At 43.6% G+C, this 27,706-nt stretch overlaps 1 protein-coding gene across 3 annotated transcripts; it reads right to left on the bottom strand.

The window, feature by feature from the left end:
* Positions 1 to 451: 451 nt before the first annotated feature.
* Wdr89 (WD repeat domain 89) lies at positions 452 to 27,376 on the bottom strand. Of its 3 annotated transcripts, none has more exons than XM_069993076.1 (2): positions 26,869 to 26,946; positions 452 to 2,096 (listed from the first exon to the last, which is right to left on the bottom strand). In XM_069993076.1, the coding sequence occupies exon 2, from the start codon at positions 2,066 to 2,068 to the stop codon at positions 899 to 901; it is 1,170 nt and encodes a 389-aa protein (XP_069849177.1). In that variant the 5' UTR covers positions 2,069 to 2,096; positions 26,869 to 26,946; the 3' UTR covers positions 452 to 898. The 3 variants fall into 3 exon arrangements, with proteins under 3 accessions (XP_069849177.1, XP_069849254.1, XP_069849093.1); XM_069993153.1 differs by lacking the exon at positions 26,869 to 26,946 and adding an exon at positions 11,541 to 11,599; XM_069992992.1 differs by lacking the exon at positions 26,869 to 26,946 and adding an exon at positions 27,313 to 27,376 and having other exon boundaries at positions 453 to 2,096.
* Between the last annotated feature and the right edge of the window lie 330 nt (positions 27,377 to 27,706).

Genomic DNA, 27,706 nt, shown 5'->3' with positions numbered 1-27,706 from the left:
AATTTACCAAATATACTTTCATTTTAGGTATGACTATACTTCATTTCTTAAAAATTCTAATTGTATTATTTAGATTCATTAGAATACTTGATTTAAATATTCCAAGGAAATACTTTAGGTGAGGGCTGGGAATGTGGCTTAGTGGTAAAAATAGAAAAAGCTGGAAGTGGCACTGTGGCTCAAGTGGTAGAGTGCTAGCTTTGAGCAAAAGAAACTCGGGGACAGTGCCCAGGCCCTGAGTTCAAGCCCAAGGACAGGGAAAGAAAGAAAGAAAGAAAGAAAGAAAGAAAGAAAGAAAGAAAGAAAGAAAGAAAGAAAGAAAGAAAGAAAGAAAGAAAGAAAGAAGAGAGAGAGAGAGAGAGAGAGAGAGAGAGAGGGAGGGAGGGAGGGAGGGAGGGAGGGAGGGAGGGAGGGAGGGAGGGAGGGAGGGAAAGAGAGAAAGAGAGAGAGGAAGGAAGGAAGGAAGGAAGGAAAGAAGACTTTAGGTGTATTAAGCAGAAGCTCCTCAAATGAAGAGTCTGATTTGGATTTATAAACAAAGATCATGTTAAAAAAAAAAAAAAAACACAGTTCAAACCACCTGTTCTATTCAGTTTCCCAGCTATTTACTTCTAAAAAGTTCATATCAGATCAATTCCTTTAAACCCAACATTTAGTAACTCAACAGATGGGTTTTTTAAATGAGGCACACAACTTTACTTTCAATTCATTGATTTTTTTTCTTACTAAATAGATGCCTTAAAAATATTTTCATATATATAACACATTCTCAACACTTCTCCAGGATTGCTTGCTAGCTGATTTTGTTGTTCATTCATACACAGCTTTGCATACATCTACCAAAGGCAGTAGACCAAAGCTACAACACAGTACTTGGCACTCTCACATCACTGCTGCATCACTTTGTCTTTCTCTTATACGACTCATGACTGTGGACACGCACTCGCTGATGCACAGAGGATGCTATTTTCATGCTGTCTTTCTTTGTGAAGGTCTTCTCTTCCTTGTTTCCAGTTCCAGGTTTCCAAAGTAACAATTGTGCATCTTCTCCTCCAGTCAGCAGAGAATCATCCTGCATGTCCCAACAGAAGGAACGAACGGTGGCAGTATGCCCTCCCTGAAGGCTGGCCACGTGGGTCAGTCCTGATGGGGCGCAATTCACCAAGTGAATCTTTCCTGTGTTTGTTCCTCCAATAACAAACAATTTGTCCATCTTTTCATGATACAGGCCACCAATCAAATAATCCAAATTACTTTCTTTCATGTTGAAGATTTCTCTGACATCTTGGATGCAAAGTCGTGTAATTGGTTCATCAGAGTCCAAGTTATTTAAGTCCCACCAACAAAATCCTTCATCATGTGTCATGCAGTAAACCTGTTTATAATCTTTGCCAGACCAACCAATACAGCTTACTGATGAAACTGAGTTACAGGTTGTGAGCAGAGCATCCTCTTCATTATCCACACTAATATCAAATACATTTACCAACCCGTCAGTTGAGCCGGAGACAAGCATGTTGGGATTGCTGGGATGGAAACGTACTTGAGTGATGTCATCACTGTGTGTCTCTGAATATGCACCCAGTGGTTCTCTACCTGTAGACAGATCCTGAGAATTCATTCTTGCATCCCAAAACACCAACAGTGCATCATCGTCAACTTTTTCTGTACCAGCACAAATGACATGATCCTTACAGTTGATATCAAAACTGATAAAAGTATTAGAAGGGTAACCCTTGAACAGCTGAACGGGTTTGTCACTGGCTAATCGAGCATCCCAACATTTTATGGTGCCATCAGTACTTGCTGAATATACATTGTCACAGGAATTTGCAAATTTGACTCCATTAAGAAGCCCTGGATGTCCACTAAATTTATGCAGTATGTTTAGGGTTTCCTTATCATATATTCTTATTGATTCATTAGAACATAAAACAGCAACTATGCTTCCTTTTTCTGCTCGTCCAGTGTTGGATGTGTCTATGCCCAGCAGGTAAGTGGGTTCTTTAGGTTCTGAGGAGCGTTTAACAATATGCAGATTAGCAAATTCTTCTTCAATCTTTTCCATATCAACAGGAGCATCCACAAGTAGAACTCTGTAATAAAAATAAAAAGTGAAAACCAAACTTGAGGGAAGGATGAGTGAGAATGTTGAAAGGGGTGACATGGATCAAAATACACTGTATTCATAAACTGCTTTGTTAAATCATAACTCTTTTGTACAACTACTTAAAGATAACTTTTTTAAAAAGAGAAAAAAAAAACATTAAACTTGAAAGTTCTTTAAGTGTGAAATTCAGTCAAATACATTTTGGGGGCTGGGAATCTGGCTTAGTGGTAGAGTGCTTGCCTAGCATGCATGAAGCCCTGAGTTCAATTCCTCAGTAACACATAAACAGAAAAAGCTGGAAGTGGCACTGTGGCTCAAGTGGTAGAGTGCTAGCCTTGAGCACAGAGAGACTCAGGGGTAGGGCTGGTAAAAAAGGGAAAACAGTTGGTATAAAATACCTGAAATGAAATCTAGTTATTATTTGTTGTTGTTGTTGTTGATGGTAGGGCTTGAACTCTGGGCCTAGGCTTTGTCCCTGAGATCTTTGGCTCAAAGCAAGCGCTCTATGACTTGAGCCACAGTGCCATTTCCAGTTTTCTGGAGGTTAATTGGATATAAGCGTGTCACATACTTTCCTGCCTGGACTGGCATTGAACTGCGAAATCTAGTATTTTAACTAGCTCTCTACCACATTGTAACTAAAACTGCTAACTGAATTGTTCCTTTCCTGAATTTACTATGTATATTTTATGCTAGTAAAACAATAAGAAAATGTGTATTGACCACTCAATAGTTCTTTTCAAGCTCAATTCTGATTATTGAGCCTACTCACGGTTCAGAGCATTGGCCAGGATTTGGAACGATCTCCAATTCCTGGCTATGACACTAGAATTTAACAGAGATGTGTCAAGGAAAAAATAAATTGTACACCAAAGATATTCATGCCTTAATTCCTGAGGCTTGACAATAGGTTAGGTTACATGGTACAGGGAATTGAGGTTGCAGGTGGAATTAAAGTTGCTAACCAATTTAAAGCTGGCCTTAAAATAGGAAGATTATCCTAGATTATCCAGGGAGGCCCAATGTAGTCTCCATTGTCTTTAAAAGTGGAAGAGGAAGGCAGAAGAGACATTAGTAGGAATAGAAGGACAGAGGGATGGCATTGCTGGCTTTTAAGATGGGGGTGAAAAGCCAGGAGAGGTAGGAAGGCTCTAGAAATTGGGAAAGAAAAGGAAATCTTCAGGGCTGGGAATGTGGCTTAGCATGCATGAAGTGGCCCTGTGGCTCAAGTGGTAGAGTGCTAGTGAGCAAAAGCAGCTCAGGGACAGTGCCTAGGCCCTGAGTTCAAGCCCCAGAAATGGTAAAAAAAAAAAAAAAAAAAAAAGGAAATCTTCACTCCTGCCTCCAAGTAACTGTGCAGCCCGCAGCCCTGCTGGCACCTTGACTTAAGCCCAGTGGCACCTACTTTGGACAGCTGACCTTCAGCAGTATAAGGATTTCATGTGTATTGTTTCAAGTTAGCTAGTGTCCAGTCATCTGTTATAGCAGCAATAGGAACCTTTCTTTTTTAGGTCTGAGACTGGGACTTGAATATCTTCTGGTATTACCCCATCAGTCTGTAAGTCTTATATTGGGAAAAACTTAGTGGAAGAATTAGGACTTTAAAAGTAATGAACTTCCTTGAATTTAAGTATACTGAAACTAAATGACCATTTTTTCAGTTATACTTATAGTTACCAGAATACCTGTTGGTTTTCTAACTAAACAGGCTAAAATGGTTTTGTTCCCGAAACAAGCCAACTTTCTGCCTTAGGATGTAGCAATAGTTTTTTCTGTGCCTGGATTGTTTTTTTCCTCACATTTTTTGCCTGAGTAATTTCTCCTATTATTCAGGTCATAGTATGTGTCATTTCCCTACAGACTCTCCTTATCAGCCAAATTAAATTTTAAATGCTTAATTAAAAACTACTTCAGCTGGACATTGGTGGTTCATGCCTGTAATCTTAGCTACTCAGGAGGCTGAGATCTGATTATCACAGTTCAAAGCCAGCCTGGGCAGGAAAGTCCCGGAGATTCTTATCACCAATTAACCACTAGAAAACCAAAAGTGGCACTGTGGCTCAAAGTGATAGATTTCAAGCTGGGAAGGTAGCTCAGTGGTAGAGTGCATGCCTTGCATGCATGAGGCCCTGGGTTCGATTCCTCAGCACCACATAAGCAGAAAAAGCCAGAAGTGGCTCTGTGGCTCAAGTGGTAGAGCGCTAGCCTTGAGCTGAAGAGCTGAGGGACAGTGCCAAGGCTGAGTTCAGGCCCCACGACCGACAAAAAAAAAAAGTGGTAGATCTCTAGCCTTGAGCAAAAAATAACCCCCCCCCCAAATACTTCAAATATACAAAGAAGTATAGCAGACACTAAAATACGGAATACCCAGATTTTAACATTTGCAATTTACTTGATGTTTTTTGTTTGTTTGTTTGGTCATGGGTTTGAACTCAGAGCTTGGGCGCTGTCCCTAAGCTTTTTTGCTCAAGGCTAGTGCTCTACCATTTTGAGCCACAGCACCACTTTCAGTTTTCAGATAGCTAACTGGAGATTATAGTCTCACAGACTTTCCTGCCTATCCTGGCTTTGAACCAAGATTCTCAGACCACAGCCTCCTGAATAGCTAGGATTACAGGCATGAGCCACTAAGGCCTAGCTTTTACTTGAGATTTTCTAGTTAAAAAAAAGCATAACAAAAACATTTTTATCATTAATAATTTATTAAAGTTTTAAAATTTATAAGTTTTAAATTTGCTCTCTTCATTCAATACCATGTTTTTTTTTCCGTCAGTTCTGAGGCTTGAACACTGGGTCTGCGCACTGTCCCTGGACAACTTTTGCTCAAGGCTAGCTCTCTACCACGAGAGCCACAGCACTACTTGCAGCTTTTTTTGTGATTTAAGGAGATAAGAGTCTCACAGACTTTCCTGCCCAGTCTGGCTTCGAACCATAATCCTCAGATCTCAGCCTCCTGAGTAGCTAGGATTACAAGCATGAGCTTCAACACAATACATATAGAGAGCTGTACACATTTATGCATGATCACAAAATAAACTACCACCAACATCAGAAAATGCAAACAATCAGTTCCCTAGAATCTGTCTAATGCCCTTCTCTAAAGCTTATGAACTCTATGAACATTAAAACTATTTCTCCCAGATCATGTGATAGGTATGTTTTTCTTTTTTGCTTAGTATCAGCCTGTTCCCTCTTTCTTTTTCCCTCCTCCCTATCACAGCCCTTGAATTGCTTAGTTTACTTTCATCAACGTCCAGTGCAGCTGATGGGCCACTCTGCTGTATCTTTTCACCTGCTTCCCATTGATTCTGTGTCCTCCTTCCAGCTCCCTCAGATGCAACTTTTTTTTTTTTTTTAGGTCACTTGTGGGCCTGAACTCGGCCTGGGCGCTGTCCCTCAGCTCTTCAACTCAAGGCTAGCGCTCTATCACTTGAGCCACAGCACCACTTCCAGCTTTTTCTGCTTATGTGGTGCTGAGGAATCAAACCCAGGGCCTCATGTATACAAGGCAAGCACTCTACTACTGGGCCACCTTCCCAGCCCAGCATTCATAATTATTAAAAATACTTTAAGAGTAGAAAAGTGAAATTTGAAATTTTACATTTGTGAAGAAAAATACTTAACCTTGTTCCACATTTATTCTAATATATCTTGAAATGTGCATTTAATTAAAGAACTGCTCATATATACTGCCAGAAAACAATACTTTTTAATTCCAGATTAAAACAAGAGGCTATTTTTCAAGTACTAAGAGTAGTTATAAAAGGCTTGATTCTTAGCCAGGCACCAGTGGCTCAGGCCTGTAATCCTAGCTACCCAGGAGACTAAGATCTTAGGATAGAGGTTCAAAGCCAGCCTGGGCAGAAATGTCCCTGTGAGACTCCTATCATCAATTAACCACTCAAAAATCAAAGTGGTGCTGTGACTCAAGTGGTAGAAAACTAGCCTTGAGTACAAAGAGGCTCAGGGACAGCACTCAGGCCCTGAGTTCAAGTCCCACAATTGGCAAAACAAAAACAAAAACAAAAACGGCTTGATCTTTTACCACTAGTTAAGTGAACTCTGTATATGAGAGATCAGATTAATACAAACAAAAAACACATTGAGGGGCTGGGAAGGTGGCTCAGTGGTAGAGCGCGCTTGCCTTGCATGCATGAGGCCCTGGGTTCGATTCCCCAGCACCACATACGCAAAAAGAAAAAAAGCCAGAAGTGGTGCTGTGGCTCAAGTGGTAGAGCACTAGCCTTGAGCTGAAGAGCTAAGGGACAGCGCCCAGGCCCAGAGTTCAGGCCCCACCACCGGACCAAAAACCAACAGAAAAAAAACAAAAACCACATTAAACATGGCTTTCAGGATTCCACTACCAGACAAGGCAGGACCACTCTCCTTCCCCTACCTGGGTGGTCGGGGGTTTCTTTCGCATTGGAATAGTCCCCTGTAAAGTTTTAGTGCAAATGCTTCTGGGGACTGGACAGTGAAGCAGGTAGAGTGGAGCCCACATGGCATGCTACAGCTAACTAACACGGTAACAATCAATGGCTGTCCACAGAGTGCACTGATTAAATGCAGCATACCTTCCTATAGAAAACCACCAAGAGCAGTACACCGCAAAGGAAAGAAAATTCAAAAAATATAAACTTGGTATATTTCCACAGTACTTCCAAGCGATTGAGCATATTCATCCAAAAATACAAACAGCACGAGGAATCATACAAACCATTAACTTCTGCCTAACACACTGACATAAAACTCATATTTGAAACGTAATCTTTAAAGGCTATATAGGGGCTGGGAAGATGGCTCAGTGGTAGAGTGCTTGCCTTGCATGCCTGAGGCCCTGGGTTCGATTCCTCAGCACCACATAAGAAAAAAGCCGGAAGTGGCCCTGTGGCTCAAGTGGTAGAGCGCTAGCCTTGAGCTGAAGAGCTGAGGGACAGCACCCAGGCCCAGAGTTCAGGCCCCACAACCGAACCAAAAAAATTAAAATAAAGGCTATAGCTCATGTTAATTTTGCATTCGAAGGCATCATTCCTTATTTCCACATAGAGACCCCACACCAGTTTTCTTTGCACAGTCCATTCCCCAATCCTCAACAAACTTCAAGCCGCTTCCACTTTCTCACCGCTGCCACCTATTGGCCAATGAGCCATCTTTCTCTATATAAGTTTACATTTCCATGCATCTACCGACCTTTTCTCCTTAGATGCATCCTATTATATCCTGAATTATTTGTTCTCCTCTCAGAGCCTTCCTCTTAACAACAACAACAATCTAACACTTCATAATTTTCTCCATCTTGTTCCTTATAATGTCATTCTGGCATCAACCTGGTTATTGAAAGTAGAATCCTTCATAAATACCTAACTCTCCCACTCACGACACTTAACTCAATCTCCAAATTGTACTTTTCGGCTGCAGGATCTTAAAAGTATTAGATCTACTTCAAAATTATCAAAAAGATGTTGAAAACTTCCTGTGATTCAACTTAATTACAACATAAAAAAGCAAATAGCATTAGCTATCTTTGTTCTTTTTTCCCATTTGTGTGGATGCATAAAAGAAAGATCAGGAAGCGGCACTGTAGCTCAAGTGGTAGAGCACTAGCCTTGAGCTGAAGAGCTGAGGGACAGTGCTCAGGTCCAGAGTTCAAGCCCCACGACCGACACAAAAAGAAAAAAAAGAAAAAGAAAGATCAGGGGCTGGGAATGTGGCTTGGTGGTAAAGTATTTGCTTAGCATGAATGAAGCCTTGAGTTTAATTACTCAGAAACACATAAATAGAAAAAAAAAGTTGGAAGTGGCAATGTGGCTCAAGTGGTAGAGTGCTAGCCTTGAGCAAAAGAAACTCAGAGACAGTGCCCAGACCCTAAGTTCAAGCCCCAGGACTGACAAAAAAAAAAAAAAAAAATCAATTGACATTCTAGACCTCAACAGACCAAGGAATATTATGGTTAGAGCTGAGAACATGAGTGAGCCACTGATATATCATTTACATCTATCGATATCAGTAGCTCTCTATATAGATACATCTATAGTTTTAATCTATACTGTCCTTTCCTATTCCAACACTGAGAGGAGACAAGGAGAAAAGGTCTGGATAAAGTACCAAAAGCAGTGACAATTTGCTTACTTACAAGATACATCTCAGAGGGGAAAAAAAAGGAGGGGGTAACAATGCTCGATAGGAAATGTACTCATTACCTTACTCATATAACTGTAACCCTTCTGTACAGTATCTCTACAATAAACAAAAATTTTAAAAAGATACATCTTAGATGGTAACTTAAGTGGAAGTGCCTGACTAGCAAGCCCTGAGTTCAAACCCCAGTATTGTAAGAAACAAACAAACAAAAAAATAGTCAGGTGGCTGGGTACCAGTGGCTCACACCTGTAACCCTAGCTCAGGAGGTTGAGATCTAGGGGCTGGGAAGGTGGCTCAGTGGTAGAGCGCTTGCCTTGCATGCATGAGGCCCTGGGTTCGATTCTCCAGCACCACATAAACAAAATGAAAAAAGCTGGAAGTGGCGCGGTGGCTCAAGTGGTAGAGCGCTAGCCTTGAGCTGAAGAGCTGAGGGACAGCGCCCAGGCCCAGAGTTCAGGCCCCACGACCAGACCCAAAAAAAAAAAAAAAAAAAAAAGAGGTTGAGATCTGAGGATTGCGCTTCAAAGCCAGCCTGGGCAGGAAAGTCCGTGAGACTCTTATCCCCAAATAACTACCAGAAAACTGGAAGTGGCACTGTGGCTCAATTGGTAGAGTGCTCACCTTGAGCTGAAGAGCTCAGGAATAGCGCCCGGGCCCACAGTTCAAGCCCCACAACTGAAAAGAAAAAAAAAGTCAGCTGCCAGTGGCTCATACTCTTAATCCTAGCTACTCAGGAGTCTGAGACTTGAGGATCGTGGTTGGAAGCAGCCCAGGCAGAAAAGTCCCCGTGAGACTATTATCTCTAATTAACTACTCAAAACCTGAAAGTGGTACTGTGGTTCAAGTGGTAGAATGCTAGCCTTGAGCACAAAGAGGCTCAGGAGCAGCACCCAAGGCCGGAGTTCAAGCCGCATAAGCAATCAAAACAAAAAAATAAAAAAGGCTGAGAATGTGGCTTAGCAGTAGAGTGCTTGCCTAACATACATGAAGCCATGGGTTTGATTTCTCGGTACCACATAAACAGAAAGAACCAGAAGTGGCGCTGTGGCTCAAGTGGTAGAGTGCTAGACTTGAGCAACAAGCTCAGGGACAGTGCTCAGGCCCAAGTTCAAGTCCCAGGACTGGGGAGGAAACACACACACACACACACACACACACACACACACACACACACACGCACGCGCGCGCGCACACACACGATGAAATCCTTTGTCCTTGAGTTAAAGGATATAGCGAATAATCAGTACCAATTTAAAGGCTAATGTCTGGCTCAAGTAGTATAGAATCTGCTTCAAAAGCATAAGATACTGAGTTCAAACCCCAATACTATGAATGAATATTATGTTTAATGAAAAACTGATTTAAATCTGGGCCTAACTTTTGGGAATAGAAAACAATCTCTTATATTTCATATTAGCAGAAAGCCATGAGAACAAGGACACTGTTGTGGTGCTTAGTACTAGAGTACAATTCTCATATTTGAGTAGAATTCAGTAACTGGGAGATTTTAGATATTTAAAGAATGGATGCACTAGGCGCTGGTGGCTCATGCCTATAATCCTAGCTACTCAGGAGGCTGAGATCTGAGGATCACAGTTCAAAGCTAGCCCAGGCAGGAAAAGTCTGTGAGACTCTTATCTCCAATAAACCACCAGAAAACCGGAAGTAGCAATGTGGCTAAAGTGGTAGAGAGCTAGCTACCCTTGATTTGAAGAGCTCAGGGACAGCGCCCAGGCCCAGAGTTCAAGCCCCATTACCGACAAAAAATAAAATAAAAAAGAATGGACACCTTGAGTCAAGCTTCAAATAATAACTTTCGAATGAACTACTATCCTCCAATACATTACTCAAGGAATGCTAATCTCTGAGAAATAACTCTTTAGCTAATTAAGAGTTGACAAGACCTAAATAGGATCTCCTTTTCTATTTTTTTGGTCTTAAGATTCATTATGCAAAAGATTCATAAATTGAATGCACTGTCACTAACTGGCGCTGCTGCTGAGAGATGATAGGGCACTAACTGCAATGAGTTTATCTACGGATGAGTTCATTGATGAATCCACTATTAAGAGGTGAGGCACAATTGGAGGAAGTAGGCCACTGAGGAGCATGTCTTTGTATGTTTACGGGGAATGGGGGGGTCTTGGGGCTTGAACTGAGGGCCTGGACACTGTCCCTGAGCTTTTTTGCTCAAGGCTAGCACTCTACCATTTGAACCACAGCACCACTTCCTGTTGTTTTTTTTTTTTTTTTTTTTTGGGGTCCGGTCGTGGGACCTGAACTCTGGGCCTGGGCGCTGTTCCTCAGCTCTTCAGCTCAAGGCTAGCGCTCTACCACTTGAGCCACAGCGCCACTTCCGGCTTTTTTCTTTTTTGCTTATGTGGTGCTGAGGAATCGAACCCAGGGCCTCAGGCATGCAAGGCAAGCACTCTACCACTGAGCCACCTTCCCAGCCCCAAAATAATATTTTTTGAAATGAACTCTAGGTAATACAAACAAGAGATTTTTCTTTGTTGCTGGTTTTGTTCTCTTTTTGTCTTTTTTGTTTTTTTACTAGTCTTTGGAAGGGTGGGGGGGCCCAGAAATGGACAAAGGTGAGCAAATGCAGCAATAGTACTCACTGGACACTGTACTGAAAATGAACTATACAACTTGTGGTAGAGATGGGAGGGAAAAACTGGGAGAGAGTGGGGGAAGGAGTGACATAGTTTAAAAGTACTATATTTTATCAGTTAGAAATTGATCACAAGGGGCTGGGAAGGTGGCTCAGTGGTAGAGCGCTTGCCTTGCATGCATGAGGCCCTGGGTTCAATTCCTCAGCACCACATAAGCAAAAAGAAAAAAGCTGCAAGTGGCGCTGTGGCTCAAGTGGTAGAGCGCTAGCCTTGAGCTGAAGAGCTGAGGGACAGCGCCCAGGCCCAGAGTTCAGGCCCCATGACCAGACCCAAAAACAAACAAACAAACAAAAAAACACAGAAATTGAAGGGGGAGGATGGGTAGGGATGGGAAGGGGAAACAAAGGAGGAGGCTACAATGCTTGATAAGAAATGTACTCATTATCTTGCCCATGTAATTGTAACCCCTTTGTACAGTATTTTCACAATAAAAAAAAGAAACAAATTTTTTTTAAAAAAACACAGAAACTGATTACAAGAGGTACTATACTAAAAATATTTGTATACTACTTTTGTATGTAAAGAATTAGTAACACTTGAAGTAGATTTATTTTCAGGTATAAATTTTCACAATAATTGGAAGGTGTAATAGCATAAGAAACATATACTGTTACCTTCTTTTTGTTTGCTTTGTTTCCTGGTACTGGGGCTTGAATTCAAGGTCTCATGCTCTTGCTTGGCTTTTCACTCATGGTGCTCTACCACTTGAGCCAGAACTCCAATTTTGGTGTTTAACTAAAGAGTCTCATGAACTTTCCTGCCTAGGCTGGCTTTGATCCACAATCCCCACATTTCAGCCTCTTGAGTAGCTAGGATTACAGCATGAGCCAAATCACACCCAAAGAATTCTTTTTCAAGAGAGAATATTAGCAGAGCGCCTGGCAACAGCAGCTGCTACTGTCTAATGCCATGGAGCTGGGACAAGGTCAGTGGCAAACCTGCAAAGCCTCATGGCGGCCAAGTCTCCTGGGCATTCAGGAGCCACAGTAGTTAGAAGGCCTTTCTAATACCAGCCAACGGGAAACAAAACTGCAAAGGGAAGCTCAGGAATGTGGGATTTAGCATTTTAGAAAAACTATGAAGACTGATCAGGAACCACCAATCCCATCAGGAGTATGTCCTAGAAGGAGCCCAACCTTGAAATAAGATGGGTATTCATTGGTTTTAACTTTAGCAACTTTTCCCAGAAAATGTCTATATCAACCATTTAGAGAAGCTGGTGAATATGGTTTAAACTAATACGGAATTGGCTTTAAAACAATTGGCCAGGGCTGGGAAGATGGCTCAGTGGTAGAGTGCTTGCCTTGCATGCCTGAGGCCCTGGGTTCCTTTCCTCAGCACCACATAAGCAAAAAGAAAAAAGCCGGAAGTGGCGCTGTGGCTCAAGTGGTAGAGTGCTAGTTTGAGCTGAAGAGCTGAGGGACAGTGCCCAGGCTCAGAGTTCAGGCCCCACGACCGGACCAAAAAAAAAAAAAAAAAGGCCAATGGACCATTTGTGGGTTTTTCTTGTTGTTGTTGTTGGTTGTGGGGCCTGGGGCCTGAACTCAGGGCCTGGGCGCTGTCCCTCAGCTCTTCAGCTCAAGGCTAGCGCTCTACCACTTGAGCCATAGTGCCACTTTTTAGCCACAGTGCCACTTTTGGCTTTTTGTTTATTTGGCACTGAAGAATTGAACCCAGGGCCTCATGCATGCGAAGCAATCACTCTACCACTGAGCCACCTTCCCAGCCTGACCACTTGTAAGTGGGAAGAAGTGCTGAATATTTAGTGGAAGGTAGCATCTGCTACAACTCCAGTGTAATTTCATATTTAATATTTATTAGTAAGACTTAATGTCTTTGTAAGTTAATCCAGCTTAATGAATGTAGATATGCTATTCTTATTTGCATAAATATTCAAAATACTGGTTATAACAACATATGGCACCCTGTGTATTATGTACATTGCAATTCTGAGGAAAAAGCACCATTTTTAAAGTGCAGAAATCTTTTACCAAGGAAAAGAGGAAGGAGATGGGAGAGAGTGACACACACTGAGTACAGGATAATCCATCAGTTAGAACATACACACACACACACACACACACACACACACACACACACACACACACACACACACACACACACACACACACACACACACACACACACACACACACACACACACACACACACACACACACACACACCAGATGACTAGTTGCTTAAGTAACTCTAACCCACAGTCACCCTTACATTAAGTCTACAAAGACACAGCTTCTTTCAACAAGAACAGTGAATGCCTTTTCTTTTCCAGAACCACCAGCTGGTTAACCAAACAGAGAAACCAAACTTCCCTCGGCACCAGATGTCTTCATTTGGAGTAGTTAAAAGTACTACTATATGTTTACTATTGCTTCTTCTGATTCTGAAAAGATACTTTTTTTAAAAAAAAATTAAGCAAAGACAAGGCTGGGTGCTGGTGGCTCAAGACTATAATCCTAGCTACTCAGGAGGGCGAGATCTGAGGGTTATGGTTCGAAGACAGCTCAGGCAAGAAGTTCATGAGACTTCTATCTCTAACCACCAAAAAGAGCCAGAAGGGGAGCTGGGTCTCACGTTTGTAGAGTGCTAGCCTTAAGCTGTTAAACATGCTCTGGGACAATATACAGGCTGAGTTCAAGCCCCAGGCCTGGCACACCCAAAAAAATCATAAAGCAAATATTGTATCAGATGTTTAGATTTTTTTTTTTGTCAGTTGTGGGGCTATGAACTCTGGGCTTGGGCACTGTCCTGAGCTCTTCAGCTCAAGGTGAGTGCTCTACCACTTGGGCAACAGCATCACTTCCCGTTTCCTGGTGGTTAATTGGAGATAAGAGTCTCATGGACTTTCCTGCCTGCACTGGTGATCTTCAGATCTCAGCCTCCTGAGTAGCTAGGATTTACAGGTGTGAGCCACCGGTATCCAGACAATTTTTTTTTTTCAGTCCTGGTACTTGAACTCAGGACCTGGGCACTGTCCCTGAGCTTCTTTTTGCTCAAGGTTAGCACTCTACCACTTGACCCACAGCGCCATTTCTGGCTTTTTTTATTTATGTGGTACTGAGGAACTGAACCCAGGGCTTCATACATGCTAGGCAAGCACTCTACCACTAAGCCACATTCCAGCCCCCAAATATTGTTTCGAACAACTAAAAAAAATAAATAAGAACAGAATGAAGTTAACATTACCAAAAAGCTATGACTGGAAAATTGTAATTAGAAATTAATATAGTCCAACATTAAATCTACTAAAAAGTCCTAAAAGATTTACCATTTTCAAGCTTCAGGGCTCAAATAGCATCATACTTGCCTGGCAAGTGCAAGTCTCTGCATTCAAAAATCAGAAACAAGCCAGGCTCCAATGGCTCACACCTGTAATCCTAGCTACTCAGGAGGCTGAGATCTGAGGATCGCGGTTCAGAGCCAGCCCAGGCAGGAAAGTCTGTGAGACTCATCTCCAATAAACCATCAGAAAATCAGAAAGTGAAGCCGTGGCTCAAGTGGTAGAGCACTCACCTTCAGCTGAAGAGCTGAAGGTAAGCGGCCAGGCCCAGAGTTTAAGACCCATAACTGACCCAAAAAAAATAAATAAATAAAAATTAGAAACAAAACAATTCCGAATTCAACAACAAAGCCAGTGAGGCAAAAACATGGTGGCACATGCCTAAGTCCCAGTTCCTCAGGAGACAGAGATGGCCTGGGTAATAGCAACAGCTCAACATAAAAAACAAAACCAAAGCTGGGTGCTGGCAGCTCACACTTGTAATCCTAGCTACTCAGGAGGCTGAGATCTGAGGATCGCAGTTTGAAGCCAGCCTGAGCAAAAAAGTCCGTGAGACTCGTATTTCCAATAAACCACTAGAAAAAGCCAGAAGTGCCACTGTGGCCCAAATGGTAGAGCGCTCACCTTGAGCTGAAGGTAGAGCACTACCTTGATTGAGCACAGATGTTCAAGGACAGCACCCAAGCCCATAGTTCAAGTCCCACGAACAACCAAAAAAAAAAAGAAAGAAGTGTACTCTTTATCTCACTATAGAACTGTAACCCTTCTGTATAGTACCTTTATAATAATTTTTAAAAATTAAAAATAAAATAAAGGGGCTGGGAATGTGGCTTAGTGGTAGAGTGCTTGAATAGCATGCATGAAGGCCTGGGTTTGATTCCTCAGTACCACATAAACAGAAAAAGCCAGAAGTGGTGCTATGTCTCAAGTGGTAGAGTGCGAGCCTTGAGCAAAAGAAGCTCAGGGACAACGCCCAGGTCCTAAGTTCAAGCCCCAGCACTGGCAAACAAAACAAAACAACAACAACAATATATGCATTCATCACAATAATCAAAACCATATTTCAATAAAATATATACATAGAAAAGCAAAAGGAAACAAATGTGAATCAAGAATTATGTATTTGGTTTTTGTGTGTGTGTTACAGGTTCTGAGACTTGAACTCAGGGCCTGGGTGCTGTCCTTGAACATCTGTGCTCAAGGTAGTGTTCTACAAAAAAATAAATAAATAAATAAGCCAGGCGCTGGTGTCTCACGCCTGTAATCCTAGCTACTCAGGAGGCTGAGATCTGAGGATCGCGGTTCAAAGCCAGTCCAGGCAGGAGAGACCGTGAGACTCCTAGCTCCAATAAACCACCAGAAAACCGGAAGTGGTGCTGTAGCTCAAGTGGTAGAGCGCTCGCCTTGAGCTGAAGAGCTGAGGGACAGCGCCCAGGCCCAGAATTCAAGCCCCAGACCAACAAAAAAAAAATAAATAAAATAAATAAATAAATAAATAAATAAACCAAGCCAGACGCTGGTGGCTCATAACTGTAATCCTAGCTACTGAGGGGGCTGAGATCTGAAGATTGTAATTCAGAGCCAGCAAGGGCAGAAAGTCTGTGAGACCCTTATCTCTAATTAACTACCAAAAAAAAAAAAAAAAAAAAAAGCCAGAAATGGCCCCTGTGGCTTAAAGTGGTAGAGAATTAGCCTTGAGCAAGAGCCCAGGGACAGTGCCCAGGCCCTAAGTTCAAGACCCAGACTGGCTGAAGGGGTATGATAAGACTAACTTAGAGGGCTGGGAAGTTGGCTCAGTGGTAGAGCGCTTGCCTTGCATGCCTGAGGCCCTGGGTTCCATTCCTCAGCACCACATAAGCAAAAAGAAAAAAGCTGGAAGTGGTGCTGTAGCTCAAGTGGTAGAGCGCTAGCCTTTGAGCTAAAGAGCTGACGGACAGCGCCCAGGCCCAGAGTTCAGGCCCTATGACTGGACCCCCCCCCAAAAAAGACTAACTTAGAATATACTTTATAGCAGAAGAATTATTGCAGTTGCTGCCCGGAATACAGACTTCAGGACAAAAGCCAAAGTAATTAATTAAGAGGTGCGAAGATGGACTGTATAGCTAGGAATACAAGAACCACTGGCACTAGATGGGACTGAAGATTAAAATCAGGGTTTTATACTCACAAAGCAAGTATTTTGACTGCTGAACCATGCCTCCAGCCTCAACATATTCATATTACTGATTGTTTAAATTTCTGTTAATTAGTGACTGAATGAAGCTTTCTCTAGATAGGACCTCTCATACAATAAGGCAACTTTTTGCAGGGAGGTGGGGAGGGAGGGAGAGGGCTTGCTGGTGATAATTCAGGGCTTTGTGCATGCTATGCAAGCATTCTGCCACTTAGCACTCTACCACTTGAGCTGCAGCAACACTTCCAGCTTTTTCTGCTTATGTGGTGCTGAGGAATCAAAACCAGGGCCTCATCATGCCAGGCAAGCACTCTACCACTGAGCCACCTTCCCAGCCCCACTAGCAATGTTTTGAGTGGTACTAGGGCTTGAACTCAGGGCCTTGCACTTGCTAGACAAGTGCTCTACCACTTGAATTATGCCTCCAGCCTGTCATTTTGTAAATATTTATAAACTGACAGCTAGAGATGGTTTCTTTTATATTTTGAGGGACAATCACTAATACTCCAAAGTAGGAGACTATCCAAAAGGAATGTGTTGAAACAGAAACCTAAACAGTGAGTGCTAAAACCCTGAAATATAAATATTTATAGCCTGCATAATTCTTCTGCTATAAAGTGTTAACCACTTGGGCTACATCATGGGAAGACCAGAATCTAGTGAGTTCTTAACTAGTTTCTCTCTTCTGGACACAGGAAGAGATTCTTTTTTTTTTTTTTTTGTGGGTCATCGGGCTTGAACTCTGGGCTTGGGCACTGTCCCTGAGCTCTACTTCTTGAGCCTCAGGGCTACTTCCGGTTTTCTAGTGGTTTATTGGAGATAAGAGTCTCACGGACTTTCCTACCCGGGATGGCTTTGAACCTCGATCCTCAGATCTCAGCCTCCTAAGTAGCTAGGATTACAGGCATGAGCCACCAGCGCCCAGCTAGGAAGAGATTCTTATATAGGAGAAAACAACCAACAAAAGCAGTAATTCTTGAACCATACTGTAATGTCCGATATCAATGTCCGGTATTACTTTACAGATTTTAGTTACTTTATTGATAAGAAGGATAAATAGAACTGAAATAATGCCCTGCCCATTGTAACTTCCCTAACACACTAATTCCACTTCTGAGATTAAGCTGTTCTTAATGCCTTCCTTGACCTTAGCATTGGTTACTACTGCCACCTAGTAGCAGGACCAAAAATAAGAGAACTACGAAAAGTCACTCAGGCTGAGCACTGGTAGCTCACACCTGCAATCCTAGCTGAGATCTGAGAATCTCAATTCAAAGCCAGCCAACGCAGAAAAGGCAATAGATTCTTTTTTCCAATTAGCCATCAGAAAACCAGAAGTGGCACTGTGGCTCAAAGTGGTAAAGCGCTAGCCTTGAGCAAAAGAAGTTCAGGAACAGTGCCCAGGCCTTGAATTCAAACCCCAGGCCTGGCACAGATGGGCATTTATACATGCATGCACATACTTGCAAACACACATGCACAAACACACACACACACATACACAGTCACTTAGGATATATCTCCATCTCCAAACAGGAAGATAATATTTAAACAATAATTAGATTTCTGCTAAGTATGCTAAGTGTAACTGAATTTTTCTCCCAAGTTTCTCTTTTCCCTAGGCAACGTACATTCTAACCTCCATATGAACTTCTAAACTTTTTTGTTTTTGTCAGTTGTGGCATTTGAACTCAGGGCCTGGACATTGTCTTTTGAGGTCTTTTTGCTCAAGGCTAGTGCTCTATCACTTGACCCACAGTACCACTTTTGGCTTTTTGGGTGCTTAATTGGAGTTCCTGCCTGGGCTGGCTTTGAATAGTGATCCACAGATCACTAGAATTATAGACGTGAGCCTCTGGTGCCGGCTTCTACCTCAACTCTTATCTGTCTCCAAAATTCGAATCCCAATACTGTCTTGATCCCTATACCTGAACTTGCTGCCAATTTAAATACATTTTAAATTAAAAACATCCGAAGTCTAACTTGTTCCCTTCTAATCTATCTCTGTTAGAAGCACTCTTCTGTCATTTAGGTTCAAAATTTGAGTTATCCTTGATTATAAGGAAGCATGAGACAAGAGTCACTAGTGAATAAAACTGCCTTGAAAAAAACTCTTCACTGCGTTTGCCCCTCAATTCCCTTCCTAGCTTCTCATTACCTCTCTTTTGGTTCTTATACAGAGATCAGGAGACACTGCACATCTAAATCACTCCTGGACCAAGATGGTCAGAGTAGGACAAATTATTACTTCCCAGAAAAAGAAATTTCCGATAAAAGGGTTTTGAAGCTAATTTCTTGTCATTAAAAAAAAAAATACTGGGGCTGGGAAGGTAGCTCAGTGGTAGAGCACTTGCCTTGCATGCCTGAGGCCCTGGGTTCAATTCCTCAGCACCACATAAGCAAAAAGAAAAAAAGCCAGAAGTGGCACTGTGGCTCAAGTGGTAGAGTGCTAGCCTTGAGCTGAAGAGCTGAGGGACAGCACCCAGGCCCAGAGTTCAGGCCCCATGACAGGACCCCCCACAAAAAAAAAAAATACTGAAGCTTGGGCTGGGAATGTGGTTTAGTGGTAGAGTGCTTACCTAGCATGCATGGAGCCCTGGGTTCAATTCCTCAGCACCACATAAACAGGAAAAGCCAGATGTGGCACTGTGGCTCAAGTATTAGAGTGCTAGCCTTGAGCAAAAGAAGCTCAAGGACAGTGCCCATGCCCTGAGTTCAAGCCCCAGGACTGGTTAAAAAACAAAATACTGAAGCTGGGCACCTGTTGCTCACATCTGTAATCCTAGCTACTCAAGAGGCTGAGATCTGAGGATCATTGTTTAAAACCAGCCCAGGGGGCTAGGAAGGTGGCTCAGTGGTAGAGCGCTTGCCTTGCATGTCTGAGGCCCTGGGTTCGATTCCTCAGCACCACATAAGCAAAAAAGAAAAAAGCCGGAAGTGGCGCTATGGCTCAAGTGGTAGAGTGCTAGCCTTGAGCTGAAGAGCTGAGGGACAGCACCCAGGCCCAGAGTTCAGGACCCACGACCGGACCCAAAAAAAATAAAGAAAAGAAAAGAAAACCAGCCCAGGCAGGAAAGTTCATGAGACTCTAACCTTCAATTAACCACAAAAAACTGGAAATGGAGCTGTGGATCAAGTGGGAGATCACTAGCCTTCATAAAAGAAGCTCAAGGACAGTACCCAGACCCTTGAGTTCAAGCCTCAAGACTGACACAAAAAACAAAAAACCCCTTAATATTCAGCATGGCAGTAACTAGGAAATAAAAGCAAGTAAATACACAATTTCACAAAAGTTTGGCTGGTTGGCTGGTTAGGCGTGTGGAACTTTCTTCAATTACAGTTGGTGCTTTACCACCTGAATCACCCCTCCTGTTTCTCTTGGATATCTCTACCCATGCTGGCTTTGAACCACAGTCCTCAGATTTCAGTCACCTGAGTAGCTAGGATTATAGGAATGAGTCACCAGCCCTTGCTCATAAGCATTTCTTAAGTATGTAAAATTAATACTCAATATCTGTTAAGTGTCACAATATATTTTATTGTTATGTTTGTGTGGACTATGAAAGTCTGAACTTATTTTATGACTATATTTTATAGACTCATTAACATTTTAAAAAAATATTCTGTTGGTCCTAGGGCTTGAACTCAGGGCCTATGCACTGTCCCTGAGCCTCTTTGTGATAGGCTAATGCTCTATCACTTGAGCCAAAGCATCACTTCTGGCTTTTACTGAGTAGTTTATTGAAGATAAGAGTCTCATGGACTCTCCTGTTTGGGCTGGATCAGATCGTCTCATCTTAGCCTCCTGAGGAGTTAGGATTTCAGGTACAAGCTACCAACGCCCAGCTTCATCAACGTTTTAATGGGTAAAAATGTATTTATAGTCAGTAAAATAATTTCCCCACAATACAGCTACGAAATGGATTCCAACTCAGAGAGTCATCTAATATCCTCTCCTTGGGTTACCTAAGATCCTACCTATGCTTCAAGATTCACCTCAAGTTAACTTCCTCTGAAAACCGAACTGCAATAATCATATGCTAAATATACTAAAGTGTTAATTACGTTTTACATATTTATATTTGTTTCTTCCTACTACAGACAAACTTCAAGGATAAGAAGTATGCCACCCAATTCTTTAAATAGCAATCCTGTACCGGCCTACTTCCTGTGAAAGGACTACACAAATACAAACAAGAAAATTGACTCAAACAGAGGAAAACACAGAGGCAAAGATAAGAAGTACATACATATAACAAAACAAAGGCAATTTAGACAGGAAGACGCACAAAAACAACTCCACAGCATCAGCTTCAACCCTGAACCTTTCCTTTTTTTAGAAAGCAAAGTTCCGACATAAGCAATGAATCAGTAAGCATACTGATAAAAAAAAAAAAACATCCATAACCACAGCTTCAAAGTTAATTCACCCTAACGACTCAGAGTCTCATAAAACCCTGTGAAGGCACAATTGGCAAACAGTAGGAAAAGATTAAGATTTCACCTAACACACTACCCTATAATGCAGGAGAACCTGAATGTAGTTCTAGTTCAGAAACTTGAATCATGTATTTTAAGTTTACAACATTTCACAAAATAATTTATTGTATAAATTATAAAGACTGTATTCCAGAATACAGTAAGTACTAAATGACATAAACATATTTTATGCAAAAACTGAGACTGAAAAAATGATTCATAAACTGTATTTTTTATTTCCAGAATGGCTTTCCTATGAGAAAAACCTTTACCTACATAACTGAGGGGAAAAAATGCATGAGAGAAAAATGAGAATTACCTTCAATACCTATTTTTCTTTCTTTCTTGAAAATAAACTGCCCAAAGGATACAAGATAAAGAGAAGGGCTCTAACAATAGAACTAAGATAAAAAAACCCATCCTGACAGCATTCAAAAGCTGGAAACACAATGGGAGATGAAGGTACCATCCCCGGGCCTTCTAACTGAGCCAAACAGGGGTTACTGCAGAAAGGAAGGTGGTGTTAGGGAAAACCTTCGGCGTGGGACATGACCTCATTAAGTCTCAGCTGTTATTGTGAACCCGTTCTTTCACATTATCACTTGTTAAACTGATGGCTAGGCACATTGATAGGCTAGTAATCAAGATGTGCTGAATTCTTGTTACCAGCCAGACACTGTTCTATATGCTTCAAGTGAATTCTATCTCATTTAGGCTTCCATAAAGTCCTATACAGTACATATACTTCTCTCATTTTATAATCAGGAATGTCAGGCTTAAAAGGTTGGGTAAGCCGGGCACCGGTGGCTCACGCCTGTAATCCTAGCTACTCAGGAGGCTGAGATCTGGGGATCACGGTTCAAAGCCAGCCCGGGCAGGAAAGTCTGTGAGACTCTTATCTCCAATAAAACCACTAGAAAACTGGAAGTAGTGCTGTGGCTCAAGGGGTAGAGCGCTCGCCTTGCGCTGAAGAGCACAGGGACAGCGCCCAAGCCCAGAGTTCAAGCCCCATGACTGACAAAAACAAAACAAATCAAAAGGTTGGGTAAGGGCTGGGAAGGTGGTGGCTCAGTAGTAGAGCACTTGCCTTGCATGCATGAGGCCCTAGGTTCGATTCCTCAGCACCACATAAGCAGAAAAAGTGGCGCTGTAGCTCAAGTGGTAGAGCACTAGCCTTGAGCTGAAGAGCTGAGGGACAGCGCCCAGGCCCAGAGTTCAGGCCCCATGACCAACACAAAAAAAAATTTGGGTAAGCAGGGCGCCAGTGGCTCACTCCTGTAAACCTAGCTACTCAGGAGGATGAAATCTGAGGATTGCAGTTCGAACCAGCATGGGTTATCTACAATTAACCACTCAAAAGCCAGAAGTGGTGCTGTGGCTCAAGTGGTAGAACACTAGTCTTGAGCACAAAGAAGATGGAGGACAGAGTCCAGGCTCTGAGTTCAAGCCCCACAACTGACCAAAAAAGAAAAAAAAAAGGTTGAGCAATGTGCAAAAGGTCACAGTTCACAAGAATTGGAACTTAAATCTGACTTGTGTTTTGCTTTGTTTGGGGCAATACTGGGGTCTTAACTCAGGGTCTTATGATTGCTACGCAGGTCTTGTACTAAGCCAAGTCTCTAGGACAGACTTTTTGTTTGTTTTTTTGGGTCCGGTCATGGGGCCTGAACTCTGGGCCTGGGCACTGTCCCTCAGCTCTTCAGCTCAAGGCTAGCCCTCTACCACTTGAGCCACAGCACCACTTCCGGTTTTTTTTTTTTTCCTTTTTGCTTATGTGGTTCTGAGGAACTGAACCCAGGGCCCCAGGCATGCAAGGCAAGTGCTCTACCACTGAGCCACCTTCCCAGCCCCTGCACTGGTTATTTCTTGCAATAGGGACTCACTTCCTGCCCAGGCCTGTACCTGGTCTTAAGTCCACCTATTTGAGGTTTTCTTGTCATGGCTGAAATCACAGGTGCATGCCAACACACAGCTTCTTCTGCTGAGATGAAGCATTGCAGGCTTTTTGGCTCTGGTTAGCCTAAAATACAATCCTCTAGGTTTTAGCATCCTACACAGCTAACAGACCTGTGCCAACTTGCCTAGCCATGGATCATGAAGAGGTCACATATGAATGTTAGATTGGCCTGGAACCAAGATAACTCCCTATCTTATTTCACAAGTAATTAGGGTCTCAGAGGTGAGTCAACACTGCCCAGTTGTTTTGTGTTTTGAGATATAGCCTTGCTATGTAGGTGGGCCTGAAAATCACTAGGAAACCTAGGTTGCCCTCAAATTCAAAATTCTGCCTTCACCTCCCAAGTACTGGGAGACTAAATGCTTTCTCTCAATTGGCACAAAGGACATATTTTACACAGCATTTGTAAATGTCCATTCAAATGTAAAGTGGTGTCATAATTCTTGTTTAGAATGGACATTCCTCCCCAGTGCCCAGCACAAACCACCTCAAAATGATCAAGACTAATCCCTTTTCATTTACAAAAACCAGAGTATCTGGTACCTCAGATACTTACTATTGGAATGTGTAAAAGATCATCCTTATTTTTTTTTTTTTTTTTTTTTTGTCGGTCGTGGGGCTTGAACTCTGGGCCTGGGCGCTGTCCCTCAGCTCTTCAGCTCAAGGCGAGCGCTCTACCACTTGAGCTACAGCGCCGCTTCCGGTTTTCTGGTGGTTTATTGGAGATAGGAGTCTCACGGTCTCTCCTGCCCGGGCTGGCTTTGAACCGCGATCCTCAGATCTCAGCCTCCTGAGTAGCTAGGATTACAGGCGTGAGCCACCAGCGCCCGGCTCATCCTTATTTTTTAATCTGTGCAGCAAGTAACTAACACCAAACATGTGAACTGCCGTGCTGTTTAACTTAACCCCAAGAGGTCACGGTTGATCGCGATGTTCTGACCAGAGGAAGAAAAAGTAAAGCCACGTACTGGATGACCAGGAACCCACTCAGAACACAGCCTTCCTGCCCAGTGCCCCACTGTACTGTATTTCCCTTCCCATAGAAGCCCTTTCACATGAGTACTCTAAGTTGTTGGGTTGTGTGTGAGGTTTTTTTTTGGCAGGGGCCGGGGGTGGGGGTGAACAGCTCCTCTATTTACTCAAGACTGCCAGCCCTTGAATAAACCTGATTTTCTTTCCATCTATTATCTCTCTCAAGCAGATCACAGAGGGACCTGGGTCTGGTCATACTATGGAACATGTAAAAAAAATCTTGTATTTGGCATGAGAGGTTTAAGTTTTTAAAATTAGTATGGTATGCTACATTTAGTAGTCTTTGAAACTAAAATTTCTAACTGTCCTTTTTTTCTTTTTCTCTTGTTTTTTATGTTGGTCAGGGGGTTTAAACTCTGGGCCTGGGTGCTGTCCCCGAGCTCTATAGCTAAAGCCGAGCACTCTACCACTTGAGCCACAGCACCACTTCCAGTATTTTGGTAGTTAAGTGGAGATAAAAGTCTCACGGACTTTCCAGCCCAGGATGGCTTTGAACTATGATCCTCAGATCTCAGCCTCCTGAGTAGCTAGGATTATAGGTGTGAGCCATCAGAGCCAGCTCTAAATCTTTTTTTTTTTTTTTGCAGGTCGTGGGGCCTGAACTCTGGGCCTGGGCGCTGTCCCTCAGCTCTTCAGCTCAAGGCTAGTGCTCTACCACTTGAGCCACAGAGCCACTTCCGGCTTTTTCTGTTTACGTGGTACCAAGGAATCGAACCCAGGGCCTCATGCAAGCAAGGCAAGCACTCTACCACTGAGCCATTTCCCAGCCCCAAGCTCTCAATTCTTATCTTACAAAAGTGTCAGAACAGAAAAGTTACAAATCTCATTTGTCTAGATAAATTCTGTGACTCCACATCTTGCTGCCAATCAATCATCTCCCATGTTATATTCTCCAAGTTGCTTGAGAGTAATCAATGCAGAAAAGCAGAGTACAGAACATGTAATGGTATTTTATGATCTTTAAAATGTTAATAGTGGAAGTGGCGCAGTGGCTCAAAATAGTGGAGCACTAGCCTTGACTGAAAGAACAAGGATAGTACCTAGGCCTTGAGTCCAAGCCCCACGACTGACCAAAAAATAATCAGTTGCCTGCCAGCCACTGGTGGCTCATGCCTGAAACCCTAGCTACTCAGGAGGCTGAGATCTGAGGGATCAGGATTTGAAGCCTGGACAGGAAAGTCTATGAAACTCCTATCTCTACTGAACTACCAAAAAAGCTGTAAGGGAAGCTGTGGCTCAAATGGTAGAGCAAGAGCCTTGAGCAAAAGCTCAGGGACAGCACCTAGGCCTTGAGTTCAAGCCACAGGATCCATACCAAAAAAACAAAAACAAAAAACCAACCCACAAACTTTTAATCCTGTCAAAGTGAAAGTCCAAGTAACTCTTACCTGCAATAAACTACTCAGAAAAACCAGAAGTGGTGCTGTGGTTCAAGGGACAGAGGGCTAGCTTTAAGCACAGTGTCCAGGCCTTGAGTTCAAGCCCCAGGAGGGAGGAGGGTGGTGGGGGTGGGAGTGGGGATGTCAAGTTTGGTACTCATACTGATTTGAACACAGGATGACATTCAAAAAGTTTGGAACTGGCTCCTAGTCTGACATCTTTCTACTAGTTCATTTTACTTTGATTATGAACATCTAATTAACTTCTACACGTGTGTATAAAACATATAGTCTTTCAATTTTCCTTTGTGTGTGTGTGTACCTGTCCTGAGGCTTGAACTCAGGGCTTAGGTGCTATCCTTTAACTTTTTGCTCAAGGTTACTGTCAGGCCACTGGAGGGCAGAGGCAGCCTAGAAAACCAACTTCCAGGTCCCAAATGTACTTAGGGGGAACTAGCCTGAAACCACTCAAACTTGCAAAACAAGTTGCATGCTACAAGTTCCTGCTGACCCAGGCCATATTAAACCCTGCTACAACCAGACACTGGGCGACCTCTCTGATCCAGACCAGGGAGTTCTCCTGGGAGCTTACCCCAATAAACTTTTCTTTTTCTCACCTTTACCTCCTCCTGCATGTTTTTTCTTGCCTAAAACCTAAGAGTTACCATTTTACCACTTGAGCCACAGCTCCACTTCCAGCTTTTTGGTGGTTAATTGGAGATAAGAGTATATTGGGGGCTGGAAAGGTGGCTCAGTGGCAGAGCACTTGCCTTGCATGCCTGAGGCCCTAGGTTCGATTCCTCAGCACTACATAAGCAAAAAGAAAAAAGCCGGAAGTGGCACTGTGGCTCAAGTGGTAGAGCGCTAGCCTTGAACTGAAGAGCTGAGGGACAGCGCCCAGGCCCAGAGTTCAAGCCCCATGACCGACAAAAAAAACAAAAAGCAAGGTGGCTTCAAACTGCAATCCTCAGATCTCAGCTAGAATAACAGGTGTAAGCCATTGGCGGGCAGCTTTAGTTGCAAAATGTTTAAAACTCCAGTATGGGAGCTGAGAAGGTGGCTCAGTGGTAGAGCGCTTGCCTTGCATGCCTGAGGCCTTGGGTTTGATTCCTCAGCACCACATAAGCAAAAAGAAAAAAGCTGGAAGTGGCGCTGTGGCTCAAGTGGTAGAGCTCTAGCCTTGAGCAGAAGAGCTGAGGGACAGCGCCCAGGCCCAGAGTTCAGGTCCCACGACCGGACCCCCCCCCCCAAAAAAAAAAGAGTATCGTGGAGTTTTCCCTCCCTGGGCTGGCTTTGAACGACAATCCTTAGATCTCAGCCTCCTGAGTAGCTATGATTACAGACTTGAGCCAGTGGAACCCAGTTTATTCCCCCCACCCCACCCCAACCCGACCGTTTTAATATGAAGCCCAAGCTAGCCTTGAACTTGCACATTTCATGACTCAGTCTCCAAAACTGCAGGGAGTACAGGCGTGCACCACCACCCCCGGCTCAATTTTTACTCCCGTGGAAGACGAAAGTCGTTCTCCAGGTAAATTGTCAAGGGGCAGGAGAAGCGGACAGATGAATGTCAATCAATGTACGTGACACCCGTGCGAACCAGAACCTTCACAGCACCTACCTCCTGGGTTGCTGATTTCAACGCTATAATACACAGTCACAATGCTGGACCCAGGAGCTGGTGCCACAGCACGGCCTACCCTACGTGGCGGTGCTAAGTGAAAACCTGCCTAGCCCAGCAGGTGAGCGGGGAAGCAGGCCAGGCAGGGGGAGGGCAGGCCTCTCTTCCGTTCCCTGCAACCTGGCCCAGGAGCCCGAAGTTCTAACGACCCGGAGAGGTGCAAAGGGAGGCAGCGCCGTGCGGTCTGCAGCAGGCGACGGCCCGCGCGCGGGGCCCCAACACGTGCTCCCCGTACCGCCCATTCCCGGGTCGCGCCCGCCCCCGAGGCGCGGAGAACCTGGCCTCCCAGGCCCTCCGCACCGAGCCGCCGGCCGAGACTGCCGCCCAAGCGGGGAACCTCACCCAGCTTAGCACTACAAGAAGTACCACAGCACAAGACCCCACCTGGAGCCGGAGGAGGAATCAACTTCCAAGGCGGCCCGGAGCAGACGACCGGAACTCCTCCCCCCTCCTCTATGATTGGGTCAAGGCGAAAAGGAGGTTGCACAGGATTGGTCAAGAGTAAAAAGGCGGGTCAAAGGAAGTGAAAGTCCGGGTGTGGAGGAGCCAGAAATGGGGAGGGGGCGGCTCTCTTTCTAGCTCCTGATTGGACAGAAATCTGCGCCTGCGTAGACTCAGTTTAACGAAATTATCACAAGTCACCGCCCCCTACGTTTCATTTGCGGAAGTTTTAGCGACCCCATTGGTCGTGATGAAGGCGTCATCTCAGGCTGTATGGCCAATAACGAGCAAGAATGAGGTGGGCTCCGCCTCTCGTCTTGCGGACCGGATATCAGGT

The sequence above is a fragment of the Dipodomys merriami genome, unplaced genomic scaffold (genome assembly GCF_024711535.1).
Source record: "Dipodomys merriami isolate MVZ:Mamm:240054 unplaced genomic scaffold, mDipMer1.0.p SCAF_1, whole genome shotgun sequence".
Taxonomy (NCBI): Eukaryota; Metazoa; Chordata; class Mammalia; order Rodentia; family Heteromyidae; genus Dipodomys; species Dipodomys merriami.
Note: the sequence above shows the minus strand (reverse complement) of the source record. Positions and strands in the feature narration are given on the sequence as shown.